Source organism: Phascolarctos cinereus, unplaced genomic scaffold (genome assembly GCF_003287225.1).
Source record: "Phascolarctos cinereus isolate Bilbo 61053 unplaced genomic scaffold, phaCin_HiC Scaffold_726;HRSCAF=1367, whole genome shotgun sequence".
NCBI classification, from domain to species: Eukaryota; Metazoa; Chordata; class Mammalia; order Diprotodontia; family Phascolarctidae; genus Phascolarctos; species Phascolarctos cinereus.
Window position 1 is genome coordinate 318614731 of NW_027556098.1, and position 21376 is coordinate 318636106.

Here is a 21376-nt window from a genome sequence, read left to right on the forward strand (position 1 = left end):
TGCCTACTTCTGGTTTATCAGTGGGCATGTTATATCCCCCACCCTACCCTGCCCCGGCTCCATCCCCAGTAGAATACCAGCTACTTGGGAGCAAAGTCTGTAGTATTTTTGTCTTTGTAGCTGCTGCACCCAGAATGTACAATCCATCACCCTCAGCTCTTACATTCCATGTCCCATGTTCTAAACACATAGTTGGTGCTTACTAAATGGTCATTGAGTTGGCTTTGCAAATGACATTTTCCTTATTTTCCTAATTTAATGATAAATAGCTCAGTTTCACATAGACTTCCAAGGAGTGATGTCTGGCCTCGTTTCTAAGTCTTTAGGATTGACCTCTGGAAGCCTAAGGGGGGTTGTTGGACAAATGGCTGCTTAAAACCCCTTCCTCCTTCCTTCTCCTCCACCTCATAAATATTTGGCAGGAGCCCCAGCACCTGGAACACACATTCTTTCCTCTGGGTGAGTGTTTGTGGATGGGAGAGGGAAGAGCAAGCGACCGAGAGGTGACTGGAGCTCACTGCCCCAGCCTCAAGTATGCTTGTACAAGCCTGAAAGGTGGCAAACATAACTCTGCTCTCCCCCCTGCACTGGGTGAGGAGAGGTTAACATCTGCCTGGGGAAAACTCTCTGCTGCAGGAGTGAGCAGGGCAACATCTGGAAAAGTAGGCTGTAGACCCAGGCAGGGGGGAAGAGATCATGCAGGGCTTAGTCTACAGGGATTCCTTGAAAATATAACTGCCATGATGGATAAGATGAAAGGGGATGTAGTGCTTTGCTCAGCCTGGTCCCCAAGCATCCAGATCAGAGGCTGACATCTGAGGCTAATAGAGAGAAGAATGTCTAAAGGCCAGGAAACCACAGTGAAGTAGTGCGTTATTTTCTTATAATGTCAAGACCATAGTGTAATAGAAAGACACTTGGATCGAGAGTCATCAGACCCTGGGTCTCATTGACTTACTGTGTGAACTTGGACAAGTCACTTCCCTTTTCTGGGCCTCAGTTTCTCCATCTGTAAGAACAGAAGGGTTGCACCTCTTGATACAGAAGTGATTGACTCAAGATGTAGAATGGGATTTTGGCCATGATCAATTTATTTTACTTGACTATATATATATATATATTTTTTTTTTAAGGATTTAGTTCCTTTTTTCTTTTCCATTGCAAGGGGCAGGGAATTAGAAGGGAGAAAAAATAAATGCTATTAATTGGAAAAAATGTAATAAAACTTTTTTGAAAGAAGAGGAGGGTTAGATTAGGTAATTTCTAAGGTACCTTCTAGCCATAGTATTCTATTTCCAAAGGTCTTTTCCATTTTATGTTTTATACTTCAATAGTCAACATTGTAAGGTCTCTTCTAATTCTACCTACCATTTTATGTTCTATTTTTTGAGGACCTTGCTAGATCTAACATGTTATGTTCTATGTTTTAACATTCTAGGTGCTAAGGTCCCTTCAGACTCTAACATTCTGTGCTCTATGATCCCTCCCAACTCTGACATTCTATGTTCCATGTTCTAAGGTCCTTCTCAGCCCTACTCTTCCATCTTCCACGTTCTAAGGTCTTCCCCAGTCCTGCTTTCTCATGTTCCATATTCTAAGGTCCCTCCCAGTTCCGATATTCCATCTTCCATGTTCTTGGGTACCCAAGGCAGAGGATAGTAGAATTATAAGGGTCCCTTGATCTAGACACCAGACCTATAATGCAGATAGCTTCTTCATGTTGTTTAAGTCCTATTAGATTGTCAGCTCTATGAAGAGTGAGACTGTGAATACCTTACTTATATTTTGAATCTCCCCTCAAGATGACCACAGTTCTAATTTGGAACTCTGCTCAAAGGGCTATAGAACTGATCATGCCCTTTGACCCATCAATACCACCAAATAAGTCTGCATCCCAAAGAGATCAAAGAAAATAGGGTGCAGCAATAATAAATAAGATCAGTGAATATTTAGGATTCCTTTCTCTTCCCTAGGGCTTGTCAAAGTCAGAACTCAGAAGAGCCTTATAATTAGAGGCTAGTCCTTAAAGAACCTTGAGAGATATGGATTGCCTCTGCCTCCATAAGACACCAGTTACTGAGACCTCACAATTTTCTCATACCTTATATATGGCAGCACGGAGTAGTGCAAGGAATGCCAGGCCTAATTCGGCCCAGGAAACCTTGGTTTGAGGACTAGTTCTAACACTTATTACCCAGTCGAATGTAAGCTCCTCGAGAACAAGGACTATTTCTTCTTGTCTTTGTGTCCCCCAGAATCTGGCACAATATCTGCCACTTAGTGGGTGTTTAATAAATGCTTGTTAATGGAAGGAAAGAATGAATGGGCAATCATGGGAAAAGTCATTTAACCTACTTGGGCCTCCACTCCCCAAAAAATGGGGATGTTGTTGTCAGTTACATCTGACTGTTAGTGAGCCCATGGACCAAAGCATACCAATACTGTCCATGGGCTTTTCTTGGCAGAGATACTAGAGTGTTTGCCATTTCCTTCTCCAGCTTATTTTACTGATGAGGAAAGTGAGGGGAAACAGAGGTTAAGTGACTTGCCCAAGTGTCTAAAGCTGGATTTTAACTCAGGTCTTCCTCACTCCAGACCCAGCACTTTATGCATTGAGCCATCTATCTGCTCCTAAAAATGGAGATAATAACCCTTAACTTCCTTACTTCATACAGTTGTTGGTAGAGAAAGGGATTTGTGAATTGTAAATGGGAGTTCTTACGTATATATAGTCATGAGTCAAAGTGGCTTGTGCATGACTAAATAAATATAATTTCTTTTAAAATGTATTTATTTAGTATTTTATTTTTCCCCAATTACATGCAAATACAATTTTTAACATTTGTTTTTTTTTTAATTTTGAGGGCAGGTAGGTAGCACAGTGGATAGATCACCAGCCCTGTAGTCAGGAGGACCTGAGTTCAAATCCAACCTTAGACACTTGACATTTACCAGCTGTATGACCCTGAGCAAGTCACTTAATTGCAATTGCCTTGCAAAAAAAAAATTGAGTTCCAAATTCTCTCCCTTCCTCTCCTTCCCTCTCATTAAGAAGGAAAGCAATTTGCTATAGGTTATACATGTGTACTCATACAAAACATTTCCATATTTGCCATGTTGTGAAAGAAAACATAGACCCCCCAAAAAAAATCCAAGAAAAATAAAGTAAAAAAAATGCTTCAATCTATATTCAGACTGCATCAGTTCTTTCTCTAGGGATGGACAGCATTTTTGAAAGAATATAATTCCTACGGTGCTTTACAATTTGCAAAGGCCTTGTTTTGCATTGTTATATATCTACCAAGGTTTTCTAAGACTTCTGCATTGTGTGAGGGTACCACTGAGAGCTCAAAGACTATGTCAGGGGAACAAAAAAAGCTCTAGGAGTTCCTTCCTACCAAATTGCAAAGGCTTTGGGTTTAGGTCCAATTGTAATAAGACTGGATATCTATCATCTGCAACCTTGCCTATTCATGGCCAGAGAAGGCTCCTCACTGGATGGTAAATTCTGAGGGGGCCATAGCAACACACAATCTCCTATGGTGAGATGAGGCTAGGATCCTGGTTAGTAGAGGGGAAGCACCCACATTGAGGAACTTTTATGGATCCTTGAATTTGGTTTATTGCTTTTTGGTGTTGGCATAGGAAACTCCAGGTATGGACCCCCCTCCCTATATGCAGATCAGACAACTGTCTATGATATAAAGTCTTAGAGAATTGCCAGGAGGCACTGAGAAATTATGGGACTTGCCAAGGGTCACGTAGATAGTGTGTGTCAGAGGCAGGGCTTCCTGCTTCCAGGGCCGGCCCTCTGTCCTCTGTGCTACACTAGTTTTCTATGCTTGATTACAATATAATCACTGAACAATACATTCAGTAGTTCATCAGTACATACAACTCCCACCAATTTTAAGGAAAGGGGCATTTCTTCACAAATGACCTCCAAACTGAAATGGCTGGGAGTGTGTTAGTTACCAAAATGACACAAGCCAATTCTCAGTGGTATTTAGCTCTTTTCAGCACAATGGACAGAGGTCACCAAGCCGAGAATTAATCTCAAGGAATAGATTTCTACTTGGTGGTATTTAAGGTATTAGTGGGAGAGAACATTTTGGATCTCTGAGAAGTGGTGAATGTCCCTTCCCGGGATGCACAATGCCAGCCCTACAGAGAAAAGAAGGTAAAAAACGGCAGAGGATGAGAAGATCCTACCTTCTGCAGAGAGTCCTGACGTGCAGTAGGGTGGTCCTCGAGCTAGCACCTCTTGCAAAATGATGGCAAAACTGTAGACATCCCCCTTAAAAGTGCCTCTACAAGGCCTTTCAGGCTCCCTGAGCAATTCTGGTGCAGTCCACAGCAACTCTGCAAAGAAGGCAGAAGGTCAATAGGAAAGGGTAGAAAGATGATGGGGCTGGCCATCAGGAAACCCTTGTTCAAATCTCTGACTGACTAGTTGACCCACCTGGTGAAACTCATTTTTTCTCCCTAGGTCTCCCCTATAAAACAATGGATATGGACTAGATGATCTCTAAGGTTCCTTCTAGCTCTAAAATTCAAAATTCTAGCATTTCATGTTCCATGGAATGGAACTAGCTGTTCAGTGTTCTAAACCAATGTCCAGTTCCAACTTCCTATAATTCCAAGGAAGTGGGCAAGGTATTCCCTAAACTTATCTCATCTACTAGATTATGAATTCTATGTAATGAGGAACTAGGTCTTATTCATTTCTGTCTTCCCCTTAGCACTTAAGTATACATCCATTGTGGAGAAAAGAAGCTCAGCATAGGGCAGTGAAAACAAGATGAATTTAGAATTGCAGGACCTGAGTTCAAATCCCAGCTTTTCCACTCACATATCTGGTCTTCAATTTTTTTTCTCTTTAAAAACGAGGAGATTGAACTAAATGTTGTCAAAGGTTCCTTATTGCTCTAGCTTTATAGATTATAAGATTAGTGTTTATTGGTTGACAGAATAAGAATAGCTGGCATTTGTATAACTTCAAGGTTTACAAAGCACTTTTAAAATATTTTATCCTCATGATAACCCTGGAAGGTATGCCCACTATGCAGATGAGGAAGTTGAGGGTCATAGATTTGTCAGAGGCAAGATTCAAACTCAGTCAGGTCTCCTGACTCCATGTCCATCACTCTATCCACTATGATTCATAATAATTAATCGAAACTTATGAAAGGAAGGAAACAGCATGAATAATAATGATGGTGATGGTTTTGATAAAGATTAATAGGTCACCTGAGAGGAAAGTGGAATGAGACATAAGAATTAAGTAAACCAGACTTTTTATAGGGAGCCAACAATCTCCTTTGGGAAGCCTCCCTTCTCCCTAGTAATATGGAATATATATTATCGTTATACATTATAATTATTTGTGCTTATGTTGTCTCTCTAACAGACTATGAATTAAATGTAGGGAGATGAGGGTCTAATCTAAACTCTCCATCTCCTTCAGATTAGAACAAGGCTTTGCATACAATAATCACTCCATACATGTTTTTTAGATTGAATTATTGAATGCTTTTCCATGGGGTCCTCCAATATATATCCATCCAAATGATTGAATAGTGAAATTTCAAAGAATTGTACAAGATGAGCAAAGGAGATATTTGGTTGGAAGGGGTATGATTACTGGCCCACATCACTTCATGAATAATAACAGGCCACTTGTAGTTCCTAAGGGGTGGCCCTAAGGACCAGATTAAAAAGAAATACCTAGCTGTTCAGAGTTCTCTAAGGAACAGACTTTCAACCTCCTGCTGGTCAAGATATTACCTACTAGACACAATAGTTTTGAAGGGAGGAAGGGCTATAAATGGTCCCTGTTGGACACTGACCTTCTGGCAGGGATTGGAAATGAGGAACTCGCTGCCTCTCCAAGAGTGCCAAATAGCCATGGTCCGTGACCTTGAGCACAAAGCGCCCATCCACAACACAGTTGCGAGACTTGAGGGAACCATGGGGAAACCTTCGATGGTGGAGATACCGGATACCCTGGAGAATGAGGAGAAATACTCCCCTGTAATACTCTGTAGACCTGACAAGGTGCCCTCAAGCCCAGCACGCCCCACATCGTCATTTAGTGTTGGTCTCAAGAAGGGGATAGAGTAGTTTGGAGTGACAGAATATTTGTGATTGACAGGGACTTTAAAGCATATGTGATGTTACGGGTGAAAGTGGCCTTCCAGACCATTCAGGATGACTTTGTCATTTTACAAATGAGTAAGTGACAGAGGGTAAGTGATTTGTCCAAGTTCAGTTCTAGAACCCTGACTAGAACAGGTCTTCTGATTCCCATTCTAGCTAAGGCCCTTCCAATTAGAACATGCTCTCTACAGAGAGGATTATGCTTATGGCAAAATGCATTGTATTTACAGTGAAAGGACCTGACTTTGGATCTTGGCTCTACTATGTAGTAGCCACAAAGATATGTGGAGCTCCCTAAAAGGGATTAAGAATTTAGGGTTAGTTATTAAGGATTTCTAGGTTGACACACAAATTCTATCCTTTGAACCTATAGTCCACAAGGATCTCAGATAAGTTATCTGCTCTCATGTCAAAATAAGGTCTGCTTAAAAGTTTAAAAGAACCAAGTACTGAATATGAATGAACTCCCATAGTGTGCTTTTGGTGAATTGCTAAGGACACAATGTTTCTAAGGATATAAACTCTATATTGCTTATATTTAACTTTGATGATCTTAAGAGACAAAATAACACAACACATAAGCATTCAATAAAGAAGTGGTCTGATTTGTAAATGAAACACACTGGAAAATAGACTGTGTGAGCACAGTAAAAGCAAGCAAACAAACAGTAGATTCCTGCAAAATTAGAGTACTCAAGAAAGAAAGTTCTGGATGGAAATTCTCTCCAATGGGTCTCTGCAAATGCATAGAGGATCTCAAAATTATTCTGGATAAGCCCCCACAACGTAGCTCCCAGCTAGAAATCTCTTCCACACTCACAAGTGCTGAATTTTTCTCTGGACCTAGCCACTTAAATCCTTTAGAAGTGTGGCTAATTCATTTGCTCAGTCCATCACATTGTTCCCTTACTGACTCAGTCAGAGATGTCTGTTAGTATTCACAAAGGGATCAAGGAATTAGTGCATCTTTTTCAGTTTAATATCTCATTAATACCCTTAGATTGCATTCTGGACCTTTTCTTACTATATTAACTTGGGGGGAGGGGTGTGGAAGAGAATCCCCTCCTATATAAACAAATAGTCAGACCTGACCATTATCCATCATCCTATTTTCTTCTTCCCAATTTCAACCATTGACATGGGGGCCATGACCATGGACACCTAAAAAATTGTTTCCCTTACTTTAATCAAATCCATCAGGAGGGATGACTTGAAAGTCCAGTCAAGCCGCAGGGCCTCATTCTTCAGCAGGTCCTCCAAACTGCCCTGGCAGCAATGCTCAAACACAATGGCAGAAACACCCAGATCAGTAAAGAAGCCCAGGCAGATATTCACATTTTCATGTCTCAGGTCTCTCATCTGAAGAGGCAAGAAAGGGGGAAACTTGGAATGTACTGGTGGGAAGCCACTGAGGGCTCTCTTGCCCTATGTATCTTAGAATGTCAGAGCTGGAATGATTTTAGAGACCCTCCAGGCCTAAATCATAAGACCTAGAGTTGTAAGGCACCTTAGAAATGGTCTAATCCAATTCCATCCTATTTTCTCTAGCAGATTACCCACTCTTACAATCCCCCACTTCTTCACTTATCTTTGGTCTCTCCCTGTCTACTGTCTATCTCCTTACTGCCTACAAACATGCCCATGTCTCTCCTATGCTCAAAAAACCTTCTTGATCCATCCATCCCACTAGCCATCTTCTCATATCTCTCCTCTCTTTTATGGTTAAACTCTTTGAAAAGGCTGTCCACAATATATATCCCTACCTTTTTTCCTCTCATTTTCTTCTTAACTCTCTCCAGTCTGGCTTTCCACCTCATCAGTCTACTGAAATTTCTTTCTCCAAAGTTACTAATGATCTCTTTATTGCCACCTCCTTACTCTATAGAGGAAGCAACTGAGAATCAGAAATGGAAAGTCACTTCCCAAAGTCATAGAAAATATGCTCATAGAAATACTGTTGTTCACAGAGCTAGGGCTAGGATTTCTTTGATATAGAGAATTCTCAAGTGGGGAAATTCCCTTTACAAATACGGGCTCTCACCTTTTTTGAAACTTATAATCTTAGAAAGTTGTCTAAACATCTATCCCAAGGAGGTTATTGATAAAAAGATACTTTCCATATTCACTAACATACTTAAGGCAGCACTTTTTGTGGTAGCAAAGAACTGGGAAGAAAGTAGATGCCTACCTATTGGGAAATAGTTGGACCAATTGTGGTAAATGAATGTAATGCAATATTACTGTACACAAGAAATTACATATGTGATAAATACAGAGAAGCATGAAAAGATCTATATAAACTGATGCAAAATAAAGTAAGCAGAGCCAAGAAAACATACACAGGAATGACAACAATGTAAATGGAAAGAATAACAGCCACAAAATGACCAACCTGGAATATTGCAAAATTATAAAGAACAAGCTTGGCTACACAAAAACACATCGCCCCTCACTCCTTTACAAAAGTACTTGATGCACAGAATAGAACATGGTGCATATTTGCAGACTTCTGTTTTTTTAAAGGCTGGGTCTCCTTATCTCAGCCAGGCTAGGAGTTCAGGGGCTATTTATAGTCCTGACCAAATTCTGATAGGTATGGAGTCCTTGACCTGCTTCATTTCCTGTTGAGCTAGTTCACTCCTCCTTGGGCAATCTGGTGGCCCACCACTCCTGGGGGTGGGGGGGTTCACCATATTGGTGCCAGACTTAGTGTGGACACCTGATCGCTAAACCAACTATAGCTCAGAACTCCTGAATCTAAGAAACCCACTAGCTTCAGCCTCCTGGGTTGCAAGGAATATATGCCTGGCTTTTCAGATTTTTTTTTCAATGTATTGATTGGTTTTGCTGAATTTTTTTTGGTTTCTTCTTCCTCTTTTTCTTTTTTCATGTTTTAAAAATACTATTTGTTATAAAGGATGGCTCTCTGAGAGAGAGGAAGGGAGGAACCCTAGGGGGATTTCTTTTTGTAAAAACAAAAGATATAATTAAATTTTATTTTAAAAAATAAAGAATAAAGTTGTCCAGAGCACTGAGAAGTTAAGTGAGTTGCCCAGGGTTCCAGAGACAGGATGTGTCAGAACTGAGGCTTGAACCCTGGTCTTCAAGACTGGTGCTATGGCTTCTACATACTGGTGGTGAAGATGTTGGTGGCTATAGTTCATAGCCCAGACCTTCCTATCATAAGTAGGAGTTTCTTAGAGAAAAGGAAACAAGTTATTGAGACTATCCCTATACCTTGGCAGGAGTTCACTCTATACACAGAGATCACACACACAAACACACACACATATGTGCACCCACATATGCACACAGTCATGCACACACCAAACAAAGTCAACTTTATGATCCACCAGGAGTTTAGGCTTCCCTGATCACTCTTTCTCCATCCTTGCACCCCCAGAAATTGCGCCCCTCCTCAGCAGTACCTTTTTCAGTAGCTTCACAGAACTCTGACAGAGCTCAGGGAATGTTCCAGCCTTGAACTTCTTCAGCCAAACCCAATCTCCCTGTTGACAGAGAGCAGCGTGGTTCATGAGACCCAGCTTTCCCAAAGAGATGTCCTGCCTGGGCACTCAGGCCTGGGGCTGGTGGATCCTGATCAGGACTCCTGGCCTCAAACTGTGCCCATATTGTTATCACATATGGAGTTATTGCCCTGGATGGCTAATCTTCTAGTGATGAGCCCTGGGGCCATCCTCTCTTGTTCAATCTCCTTCACCCCACATAAGCCATCTGTGAGCAGATCTCATTATTTGTACTTTCACCACATCTCTTCTATACACCCTCTTCTTTCCACTCACCCTGGAACTCACTGGGAATTACAAGGAGACACTGGTGCTCCTTAAAGGGGTTGGAGAAGGACATGGACAGGCCTGTGTTTTAAGAAAATCACTTTGGAAGCTAAGTGGAAGATGGACTGGACTGGGGAGTCCAAGCATGAAGTGATGAGGTCCTGAACCGGGGGAGGGGCAAGAGAGAGTGTGGAGTGGAGAGAAGGAATGCATACAAGAGATAGGAAAGTACAAAGTAAGATCTGGCAACAGATGGGATAGATGGGGTAAGGGAGATCAAAGAGGGGAGGATGAATCCAAGGTTCATCACCACAGAGTTGGCCACCCAGCAGAGGGAGACTTTTAGCTACACCAACTCAAAGTCTGTGATCTATAATCAGTGGATAAAGGACTCATACTAATAAGTTCAATGATTCTTGAAGTCTTATTTTCCTAATATTGAGGCAGCTAGGTAGTGCAGTGGCTAAAGAGCTGATCCTGGAGTCAGGAAGGTATGAGTTCAAATCCAGCCTTAGACATTTACTAGCTGTGCAACCCAGGGCAAGTCACTCAACTTCTATATGTCTCAGTTTCCTCATCTGTAAAATGGAGATAATAACAATACCCACTTCATAGGGTTGCAATGAAGGAATGTTTGTAAAGCACTTAGCTTAGAGCCTCTCACATAGTAGATACTTAATAAATGTTTATTTCTGTACCTCCTTCTCCCTAATGATCAATACTTACAAGCTTTACGACTCTAAACAAGTCATTTCACCTGACTGAGCTTCAATTTCCTCATCTGTGAAATGGCTATAATAGTATCTATAGAACCTACCTCCCAGAACTCTTGAGATACTCTAAGTGTCTTGCTTACACAATGTTCTCTCTGAAGGACTGGTGATGCTAGGCCTCACCTGGTACAAGGCAATGTTGGAAGTCTCTGATGTGACTGGGAGGACCCTCCCTGGAGACTGGACCTCTGAGCTGAGGCTCTTGCCATCTGAGGGGCTCCATTAGTTGCTACGGAGTCCAGGGTGAGTTTCTGGGGAGGTCAGGACAAGGGTCAGGACCAAGCCCTCAGGACAACTGGGGCACCAGCCATGGCTCCCTCCCCAGCCCTCACTACTAGAGCCCCTGCATGAGCAGCTGAGTTTACCTGCTGGCTCAGTCGAGGATGGGTGAAAGTGAGGTCTGCCAGGGTCAGCAAATCTTGTTGGGGCCTCCTCCAGGATGGAACTGCAGAATCCTGGTTGTGGGAGAGACATTCCAGCTCGAATATTTCATGTTTTATGTTCTAAGGCCCTTTCCAGTTCTGATATTTGGTGTTCTGTGGTCACCTTCCAACTCTGAAATTCTATATTCTCAATTTCCTTCCAGATCTAACATTCTGTGTCCCACAGTCCATTTCAGCTCTAAGATTCTGTGTTCTAAGGTTGCTTTTAGCTTTAACATTCTATGTTCTGTATTCTAAAATCACTTCAAGCTCTAATATTCCATGTTCTATATTGTGACAGTCTACTCTCTGTGTTCTAAGGTACCTTTCGGTTTTAACATTGAATGTTCTTGGGTCTGTTCTAACTCTGAAATTCTCCATTCTAAGATGTCTTAAATCTCTAACTGTTCTAAGGTCCCTTCCAGGCCTGACATTATATAAGTCAATGAGGCAAATGTTGAGGGGAATGAAAAGGGGCTCTTCAAAGGGGATGAAGAAATCATTTTCACATGCAAGGTCTTAGTTTTACCTGGGAATTCTCACCTGATGAGGCAAATGAGCCCCAGGCCTCCAAGCACTAGGGTGGATACTGATATCAAAGCCAAGAGGGGAACCGAAGACCCATCTGCAGAGGGACCAGAGAACAGAGGAATCACTTGGCAAGAGTATCCATGAAGAGTCCAAAGAATGTGGGACTTGGGAGGGTTATTTGGGGCTGCTTCTGCTGGTAAGTTGCTGCCCTATGGATAGCCCTGATAAAATAGCTGTTGTGCAGCACATTGACTTGGGAGTCAGGAGATAATGGATTCTAGGTTCAGCTCTGCCACTAATTGAATGCATGACCTTGGACAAATCACTTTTTCTCTCTAGACCTCAGTTTCCTCTTCTGTAAGAGGAGGAGGTTGGATCATTTTAAGAGTCCTTCCAGCTCTAACATTCTATGGTTCTAGACCCTGGAGGAGGGAATGAGGAGAACCTTATGCATGAAGTTTCTGCTGCACTCTACAGGTAAGATGTGTGGTCCTGGTCCTGGGAGCAGAAAGCAGAGCAAAAGAAGCCTGCTTCTTCCAGATCCTGTTTCCACCTGCAGGTTCTTCCTGCCTGGACCAGCCCAGATGTCCCTCCGGGTTTCCTAAAAAGCCATCCAGAGGGGCCAGATGAACTGAGACTGACACAGAAGGAATGAGGATTCCTTCCCATTTACCGATTTTCTCACTTCTTGAAGGCATAAAGTGTGCTCAGCACCACCCCCACATAAAGTAACACCTAGAACCCACAGAAGCGAAATCAAGAGGGGGGTGTACCCAATCAAGATCACAAGGTTAAACATCCCTGTTTTGTCACGGTAATCAAGAGATCAAAGAAGAAGGGAGCACAGAAAGTGTGGGGCTTGGAGTTAGGAAGATCCTGGGCTCAAATTCCTCCTTTGACATTTACTAGTAAGTCACATAACCTGAGCCTCAGCAAACTCCCTAAGTGACCAACAGGTTAGGTCCTTGATATAGTGACATATGACCTGGCTAGCGTTGTGGGAGCGCACAAGGGGAGGGGGGGTAAAAACCAGGGCTGACTCTGAAGGTAACTGCGATCTAGTGAGAAAAGCTCAGGACTTAGTGTCAGGAGACCTATATTCAAATTCTCCAGACTCCTTCACTTGCAAGCTGTGTGACTTGGGCCAGTCAATTACCCTCTCTGAAGCCTACTTTCTTCATCTTTAGAATAGCAATAATATTATTTGCACTTTGTACTGTACAGATGTAAATTAAAAGACCATTAGCAAGGCTCTTGTCAATGCCCCACAACTTAGGGCCATTCTTGAGGGGCTTGGCTACACGCCAGCTAGCCCTGTTATCCCTAGAGAAAAATAAATGTTCTTTGACTAAGGGTCACCTCAAGGCTGACAGGGGGTTGTGGGGATGGTGGAGACAAACAACCTTTTAAACAGAGTTGCTCCTTCTCCATTGAAGAATTCATAAAGTCTACATGCAGGAGTTTGGAGAAATCAGAACACATTAATATGTTGTAATATATTATAATGAGCCTACAGCATGCCTTGGGGGAAAGGGGAAGGGAGAACAGGGATTTTTATAAGATTGTGAATCAGAAATGTGCGGCAGAAAGCTTTAGCCCTTAGGGAACCCTATATTAATGAAAAATCTATGCAGAACTTAACCCCCAAGGGATCTGGTTGTTTCTGGAGATGTCTTCCACTTTAACTATGTGCAGGGGTCAAGAACAAATAGACATCTTATATGTTGGAACTGGAGAAATTCCTTAGAACAGAGACCATGGCATGCCAAAGCTAGATGGGCCCTTAGAAAAATAGAATACTAAATCTGCAAGGGACCTTCAAATTCAGAAGGTTGAAGCTGGAAGGGTCCTTAGAGTGCAAAATATAGAATGTCAGAGTTGGAAAGAACCTTAAAACACAGTGGATTATGGATAGAAGGATGAAATTGCATCAGGAAGACCTGAATTGGAATCACACCTCTGATACTAACAATGAGACCCCAGGGAAGTCACTTAACTCATTTCTGCTCATCTGTAAAATGAGTATAATGGTACCTCATCTTTGCCTCATCTCTTACCTAGCCTTAATCATTGAATGCATGTTGCCTCAGTCAAACTGAGTCTTATTTAAGACCTTAGCTTAAAAAGGCCAAGTTCTCTCACTGCATCCAGGGCCATCTCTAGTCATCCTGATCTCAGTCTGGCCACTGGACCCAGATGGCTCCAGAGGAGAAAGTGAGGCTGGTGACTGCACAGCCCTCCCTTACTCAAATCCAATTCACTTGCATGTCAAGGCATCACCTCCCTGATGTCATGGTCGTCTTTGAGAACGAAGGACAAACAACCACATTACAGCTTTGTTGTGGGTATGACATAATATAAACAAAGCGTTTCCCAAACCTCAACGTGTTATATAAATGCTAGCTGTATTTCTTATTCTTTGGAGAATATAGAATGTCAGAGCCGGCAGGCACCTGAGAGATCACATTTTACAGATGAGAAAACTGCAGCTCAAAGGTGATGTTATCTAAAGCACTTTGGAAACTTTACTGTTATATGCATGCCAGTTGCTGTTATTGCTATTTTTACGTTTGTTATTATTATGTCATGTTCATCTTTTTCAATGAGACTCAGAGAGAAACAGCCCAGGGACAAGTTATTATCCCCTTATTATGCTTTTATAGTTAATGTTCTATGAATTATTGTACAGAGGCATAAAGTAAATGCTTTTTGTAATTACATAAAGGTATTAGGCTATATGCTTATAATGTGTAGACTCCCTGGAAGGCATTCTGGCCTTGGCACACTCCAATACCCCACAAAATTGTAGAGATGACAAGCATCTCATCATTTTCCCACGTGATTTTGATTTCCTCTCCTAGGTCTTTATGTGTATTTTGAAAGCTTTCCCTTCTCCCCTCTCCCTCCCCCATGAAGCCTAGACATTAAATCTATTTGGTATTGAAGCATTTATCTTTAAATTTGCTCTTTTTTTCTGGATTAATGTTATCTCCCATTATGGGCAACAGTTCAGTTGGTGAGGATTATTATTAAATGGGGGGATGACTTGTCCAAGGTCATGTAGCTAATAATTAGCCAAGACTTGAATCTTGGTCTTCTGATACCTAGACCAGCGTTCTTTCCATTGTATTTCACATTCTAAGACTCAGACAAGATCCTCCAACAGGGCCTAAAAATACCCTGATGAGAATTTTACCCTTGATCCTTCCGCTGCTCCTCTTCATATCCTCCAGGAAGTCTTCCCAATTCCCCCAAGTCCAGAAGGTGAATTTCTAGTCTGAACCTCCTACTCCTTTTTTTTTTTTTTGGTTAGGCAATGGAGTTAAGTGACTTGCCCAGGGTCACAGAGCTAGTGTCAAGTGCCTGAAGCCAGATTTGAACTCAGGTCCTCCTGACTCCAGCACCAGTACTCTATCCACTGTGCCATCTAGCTGCCTCCCCCACTCTTTTTTCATAACCTTCTCTATGACCTTTATCACACTCTACCTTGTAAAGCAGTTATATGTCTTATTATACAGTGTATTCCCTAAAGGCAGGACCTCTGTCTTATCTAACTATGCCTCCCACACAGAAAGCTCATAGTCCTGCAGAAAGCATGTTCTCAGAGAATATCTGTTGCATAAATTCACTCAATAATCTTCTTAATGATGAAGAGAAAACTCTCCAACCAGACCACGCCAAATATGAAGAAAGGGAGGATCTTTGAGAGGCTGTCCAATGCAATCTTCTGCCTGTATTCCTCTGTGCTTTCCTCTAGCTTCAACCTTACTAGTTAGATGCTTCTCTAGAGAGGAAAGTCCTCTCAATGAAGTGATTTGGGTGGGTCCCAGGAAGGGTCCTCCAAACCCTACAGATATAAATCCTAGTTCCCGTTATTCCCCTATTATAGCTTCCACTTATTTTTTCTTTCTTAGATCTCTTTGGGGTACAAGTCTCTGGTATGCTGCTGAGTCAAAGGCTTTATCAGTAGGCCACTATTTAGTAACTTTGGAGGCACAATTCCAAATTGCTTTCTAGAATGGTTGGGCCCACTCACAGTTCTGTCAATAATGTATTAATATGCCCTTGTGCTTGTTTTCCCACATTTTTGCCAATCTGATGAGCATGAGGTGGAACTTCACAATCACTTTAATTAACATTTCTCTATTATTGACTTGAAGCACTTTTTTCATATGACTATAAATATCCTGGGTTTTTTTCATTGAAAAGTTGCTGTTCACATCTTTGGGCTATTTATCATTTGCAGAATGGATAGACCTTGGATCTTGAATGGCTTTTTTGGGTTTTCCAGGATCTCCTGTAACATGCCAACATCCTTAGTACAGGTTGTAGTCTGGAGCTCATCATGATCAGTTAAGCTCTTAGAGATCAGTTGCAACTATCACAGAGTGGAAATAAAACCCAGTAGTAGGGGTAAGGGGTAGAAAGAGAGAGGGAGAAGTGAATCCTTAGCAATAATTTGGGTCTGTCCATGCTTGGCTTTTCAGAAGCTGGCATACACCACCCATCTTTTGCAGAGGTTGAAGACTAGGTGTCTGGGACATTGTATATGCTATCAAAACTGGCTGTTTACTGAACTGCTTTTTTTAATAAAGGAAGAGGGATATATCTGGAAATTAAAGTGATATAAAAACAAAAATCAATAAAAAAATTTTTAAATAGTATTGGTCTGACAATAATCCACTCCTTTCTTCCTGATGAGGTTTCTATATCGCTCCTAATCAATAATGCTGTTGACTATACCTCTACATTTTTGTACTTTCAAGGGTTAGACTATAACCTATGTCCAGGTGTGGCCTATATTTAGACAAATACATCATTTTTCTTTCTCAAGATTCTCAATAATTCTCTAAGAGATTACTGTCCATATAGAACTTCTTACATTCTCCCCCTCCTTGCTGACTTAAATATATCCTCCATGCCTTTTATACATGCTTCCCTCTTCCTAAAATGAACTTTCTCAATCATGTCTCTCTGCTTGATCAAATTTTCCCTGTCCTTTAAGGCCCAGTCCAAATCCTACCTTCTCAAGAAAGCTTTGTTTAACTATTCTAGTCCTCAATGAGCTTCCCCTCTTCTGGGGCTCCCTAGAACTTAGAATCTGAATCCCCCAGTTGAGTTTCTTGTGTGTGATTCTTGCATGTCTGTTTCTTATATGTTAATTTTGGGTCCCCAAGTAAAATGCAAGTTCCCCAAAGGCAAGGATTGTGTTTCTTTCTTCCTCTGTTTCCTCCACAGTGTGCTAAAGCATAGGGCTGTGCATACAGGAGGCATTTTTAATATATACTGGTTGAGAGAATAATGGAATCATTGAATAAGTTAATGGATTACCTCCTGTGCACAGAGTATCTGGATCAAACCAACAGTTGGAGTCAGGGGGAGGTGGTCCCCTCGTGGAAAGTGAATAGGTCTGCTGAGTGATTGTACTAATTGAGTGGATGTGTCCAGCAAATGGGTTGGAATAAGCTGGTTCTTCTGACCATTTGTATCCAAGATCACATAGTTGGCCAACCTATTTCCCCTCTCATCTGTCTGAATCCTCTGGCTAAAACCAGCCACATCCAGAGATATAATGTGATCCTGAAGGTATTTTCCTGAGAGTTGACCTCCTTGTTTCTTAGAGTGATTCAGAGCGTTGGCCAGAAAAAAGATGGCATCGTAGATAGTCCCAAAGAGTGGGGACACCTGTGGGATTAAAGGTACTATTACTAGCCCAGCAAATAATAAGAAAAGTTTTGCTGGCTTAGGCTGCTCAAAAATCTAGAGATTTAAGCCTTTTATACTCCTTGTCATCAGCTTTATCACCATTACTATGTCTAAGTATTCTTTTTGGGTAGCTTAACCTAATCTCATCATAAGGACTATTAGGACCATCAGGATCATTCTCCCAATCTCTCATCATTATTACATTATTACATTATTGCAATGATGATCACTATCCACATCAGCATTAATATCATCATCACTAATGTCATAACTAGCACCATCACTAATAGCCTTCACTGTCACCACCATCACTAATGCCAAAGACATTGCCATCATCACCAATTACAGAATCATTACCATTATCACCATCATCATCAAGATACCCATTATCATTGCAATCAGCACCACCACTAATACTTATCATGATTACCATGATTACCACCATCATTGTAATCAATAGCCATCGTCATTGCTACCACTGCTAACATCATCACATGATCACCATTTTCAGCATCAGTGTCACCATCACCACCACACCCTTATTACCTCCCAGTGATGACCATTGCCACCATTATCTTTATCATGTCATCCTCATTAATACCTCTATCATCAAATTTTACCAATGAGATAATTGCAAAAAGTACTTAGCACAGTGTGTGGTACATAGTAGGTACTATATAAATGTTTATTCTTTTTCCTTCCCCCATTCTCTCCTCCCAGATCCATTCCCAAACCCTTGCCCCTAAATCTATGTTCTAATTTCTGATATGAAAAAGATACAGGGAACTGAATGGACAGGGTTAGCATTTGTTCTATGAACATGATCAGCGGCAACACCAGATAAATCATTTAGGACAAAAAAATTCCACCGTATCTTTCCTCATTATAGAAATTAGAAACCTCACTCCTCATTTCCCTGCCCCCATTTCATACCCTTCCTTGCTTTCCCAGCAGCCTGGTAGGAGAGAGACAGAGGCAGATCAATTGACAGACAGGCAGGCAGGCAAAGAGAGACACACAGGGAAAGGAAGAGACAGAGACAGAAAGAGATGAAACCAAGGCCCTCTTTGTCTAGCTTTAGAGAGATAGAAAGGGAAAAAAACAAGCCTATAGAGACAAAAAAGTACATGCTCCCACCAAAGAGGGTCCGTGAAAGACATAAGGATAGAGGCTAGGACCTATGATTTTATTGGTATAGAGAACTCCTAGGTAAGGGAATTCCCTCCACCAATGCATATCAGCATCATCTCTGCAGTTTATATTTTAAAGGAATCCCTTAGTCTTAGAGCATTGAGAGATTAAGTTACTTGCCCAAGATGACACAGGCAAAATGTATGAGAAGTGGGACTTGAGCCTAGATCTCTCTCATTCCAATGTAAGCTCTCTATCAAAGAAAAAAATCCTAGCATCTGAAAGACAGAAGAACAAAGAAAAGAAAGAAAGAATGGGAGGAGGAAGGGGAGGAGGAGGAGGAAGAAGAAGAAGAAGAAGAAGAAGAAGAAGAAGAAGAAGAAGAAGAAGAAGAAGAAGAAGAAGAAGAGCAAAAAAAAAGTTAACATACCAAATAGCACACATACTGGCAAGTCACATATAAATGTATATACACACATATGCACACAGACTTAGATTTAGAGTTTTGAAGTTGTATGGCTAAAGTGGAGAGCAGAGGGATCTTTGCCCCCAACATGCTGTTAGTTAACCCCCATGGGTTGGGACTGACTTGCTCAGGCTCTGTGTTGACAGTGATTTCCCCATTCTTCCTTGCAGCTGAGAAGGCTCCATCAAAGTCGGTGGTACCGGACTCCAGACTGATAGTCAGCACGGCATCATATGCTTCCTGAAGGCCACTGCCATCCCTCAGCACTGGGTAGGACCGGTTTCGATAGGGCATCCCATAAAGCAGTGCATCATATGGGATGAAGACATACCTGCCATCAGTCAGTCCAAGTGCATGAGCTTGGGCAAGCAGGACTGCCTGCTCAGAGCCACCAACAAGAGCCGAATGCATGCACATCACCACCACTGCAAAGCAAAGAGGCAAAAGGCATCAGGCCCAAGGCCACCCCACAGATCCAAGACAATGAAGAAAAAACCAACAAGAGTAAAAGTATCATAGAGGAGATTTCTTCTCAGGGAGTGGTTGGATTAAATCTAAGAATGGAGTTCATAGAGGTCAGATCCAGTCCTGGTCATACCACCAAAGCACTGCATAATCCTAGGAAATACCTTTCCCTTGTTTTGTCTTAGTTTTCTCCTCTACAAAATAATAGGTTGGAATTGATGATTTCTGGGGTTCCTTCCAACTTCAGCAGTGTAATTAATTAATTGATTAATTAATAAGATCCTATCATCCTAGATCTCAGAGTCAGAGGTAGGTCAGAGGATGTAGAATCCAATCTGTACTTGAACAGAAATCTCTTCTGTGCCACCCCTAAAACATGTGACCATCCAACCTTCCCTGTTCAAACACCTCCAATGGAAAAAAAAAACTCCCTAAGTTCCTGAGCCAGCTCATCCCTCTTTCGTTGTTCAGTTATTTCAGTTACATCTGACTCTTCATGGCCCCATTTGGGATTTTCTTGACAAAGATACTGGACTGGTTTGCCATTTCCTTACCCAGTTCATTTTACAGATGAGGAAACTGAGGCAAGCAGGGTTAAGTGATTTGCTCAAGGTCACACATTTAGTAAGTGTCTAAGGCCAAGTTTGAACTCAGGAAGGTGAGTCTTCCTGACTCCTGGTCCAATACTCTATCCACTGTACCCCCTAGCTGCCCCCATCCCTCTTTTGAGGAAGCACCAAACTTGGGCAATCCTTCCCTATAGCAAATAGACATTTATCTTTCTAAAATATCCCATTGTGCTTGGTTCTGCTTTCTAGGGTTAAGCTGAACAAGAGTTATCCCTCTTCTGTATAACAGCAATTCCAGTATTGGAAGATAGTTATAATCCCCTTAAGTCTCTTCTTCCAAATACACTCAGTTCTTTTAGCTTATCACTAGATGTCTTTCTCTTCTCTCTTGGTCCTGTCATCCTGGTGCAGATCCCCCTCACCTCAAGTCTAGACTCTTGCAATAACCTGGTAATCAGTCTCTCTGCCTCTTCTGTCCATCCTCTGCTCAGTGGTCAAATTGATCTTCCTAAAACATAGGTCTGACCATGTCACCAGCTATTCAATAAGCTCTAGTGGATCCCTATTACCTCCAAGATCAATATAAAATCCTGTTTGGCCTTTAAAACCCTTCATAACCTGGCCCCTTCCTACTGTCTAGTCTTCTTACTTTCCAGTCTACTTCCTTCTTGTTCCTCTCACCCTCACTTTCTTTGAAACATTGTTCTATCTCATGTCACTTTTCAACTAAAATCCTACCTCCAACAGTCCGGCTTTTCCTATTCCCGTTAATGCCAGTGCCTTTCCTCTTATATTATCTCCACTTTATCTTGTTTATATCTTATTTGTCCATGGAAATTTGTACGATGCCTCCGCCATTAGCTGGTGAGCTCCTTTAAAGCAGGAACTATTTTTTCCTTTGTATCTCTAGCACTTAGCACAGTGTCAGGCACATAGCAGACAATCATTAAATGCTTGTTGATGTGACTTGATTTGACTTGGTCCCTGATCTTTTCTCCCTCCTCTGGAAGATTTTAGCTTGCCTAATGACTTTCCTGAAGCCCAGAATTGGGCACCACACTTCAGATGTGAACTATCAGAGGACAATATCACCTTCCTTACTCAAGACACTATGCTTCCCTTTCTTTTTTCTTTTTCCTTTTTTTTTCCTTTTTTTTGCTAGGCAATGGAGTTAAGTGACTTGCTTAGGGTCACACAGCTAGTAAGTGTCAAGTGTCTGAGGCCAGATTTGAACTCAGGTCCTCCTGCCTCCAAGGCCAGTGTTCTAACCACTATGCAACCTAGTTTCCCTAATGCTTCCCTTTCTTAATACAGTCTTTTGGCTTCCATATTACACTATTGACTCGGCACACTAAAACTA

General features: G+C 41.7%; 1 protein-coding gene across 1 annotated transcript in view; it reads right to left on the reverse strand.

Annotated features, from left to right (window-relative positions):
• Nucleotides 1-21376, reverse strand: part of LOC110210716 (guanylate cyclase D-like) — a 56478-nt gene that overhangs the window by 33980 nt on the left and 1122 nt on the right. The window contains 12 exon segments of the mRNA XM_020989808.2: nt 4213-4362; nt 5850-6006; nt 7342-7518; nt 9588-9668; nt 10850-10959; nt 10962-10977; nt 11092-11141; nt 11144-11181; nt 11692-11773; nt 17011-17067; nt 17070-17364; nt 19106-19407. Of these exon segments, the coding sequence (XP_020845467.2) occupies nt 4213-4362; nt 5850-6006; nt 7342-7518; nt 9588-9668; nt 10850-10959; nt 10962-10977; nt 11092-11141; nt 11144-11181; nt 11692-11773; nt 17011-17067; nt 17070-17364; nt 19106-19407 (1515 nt within the window).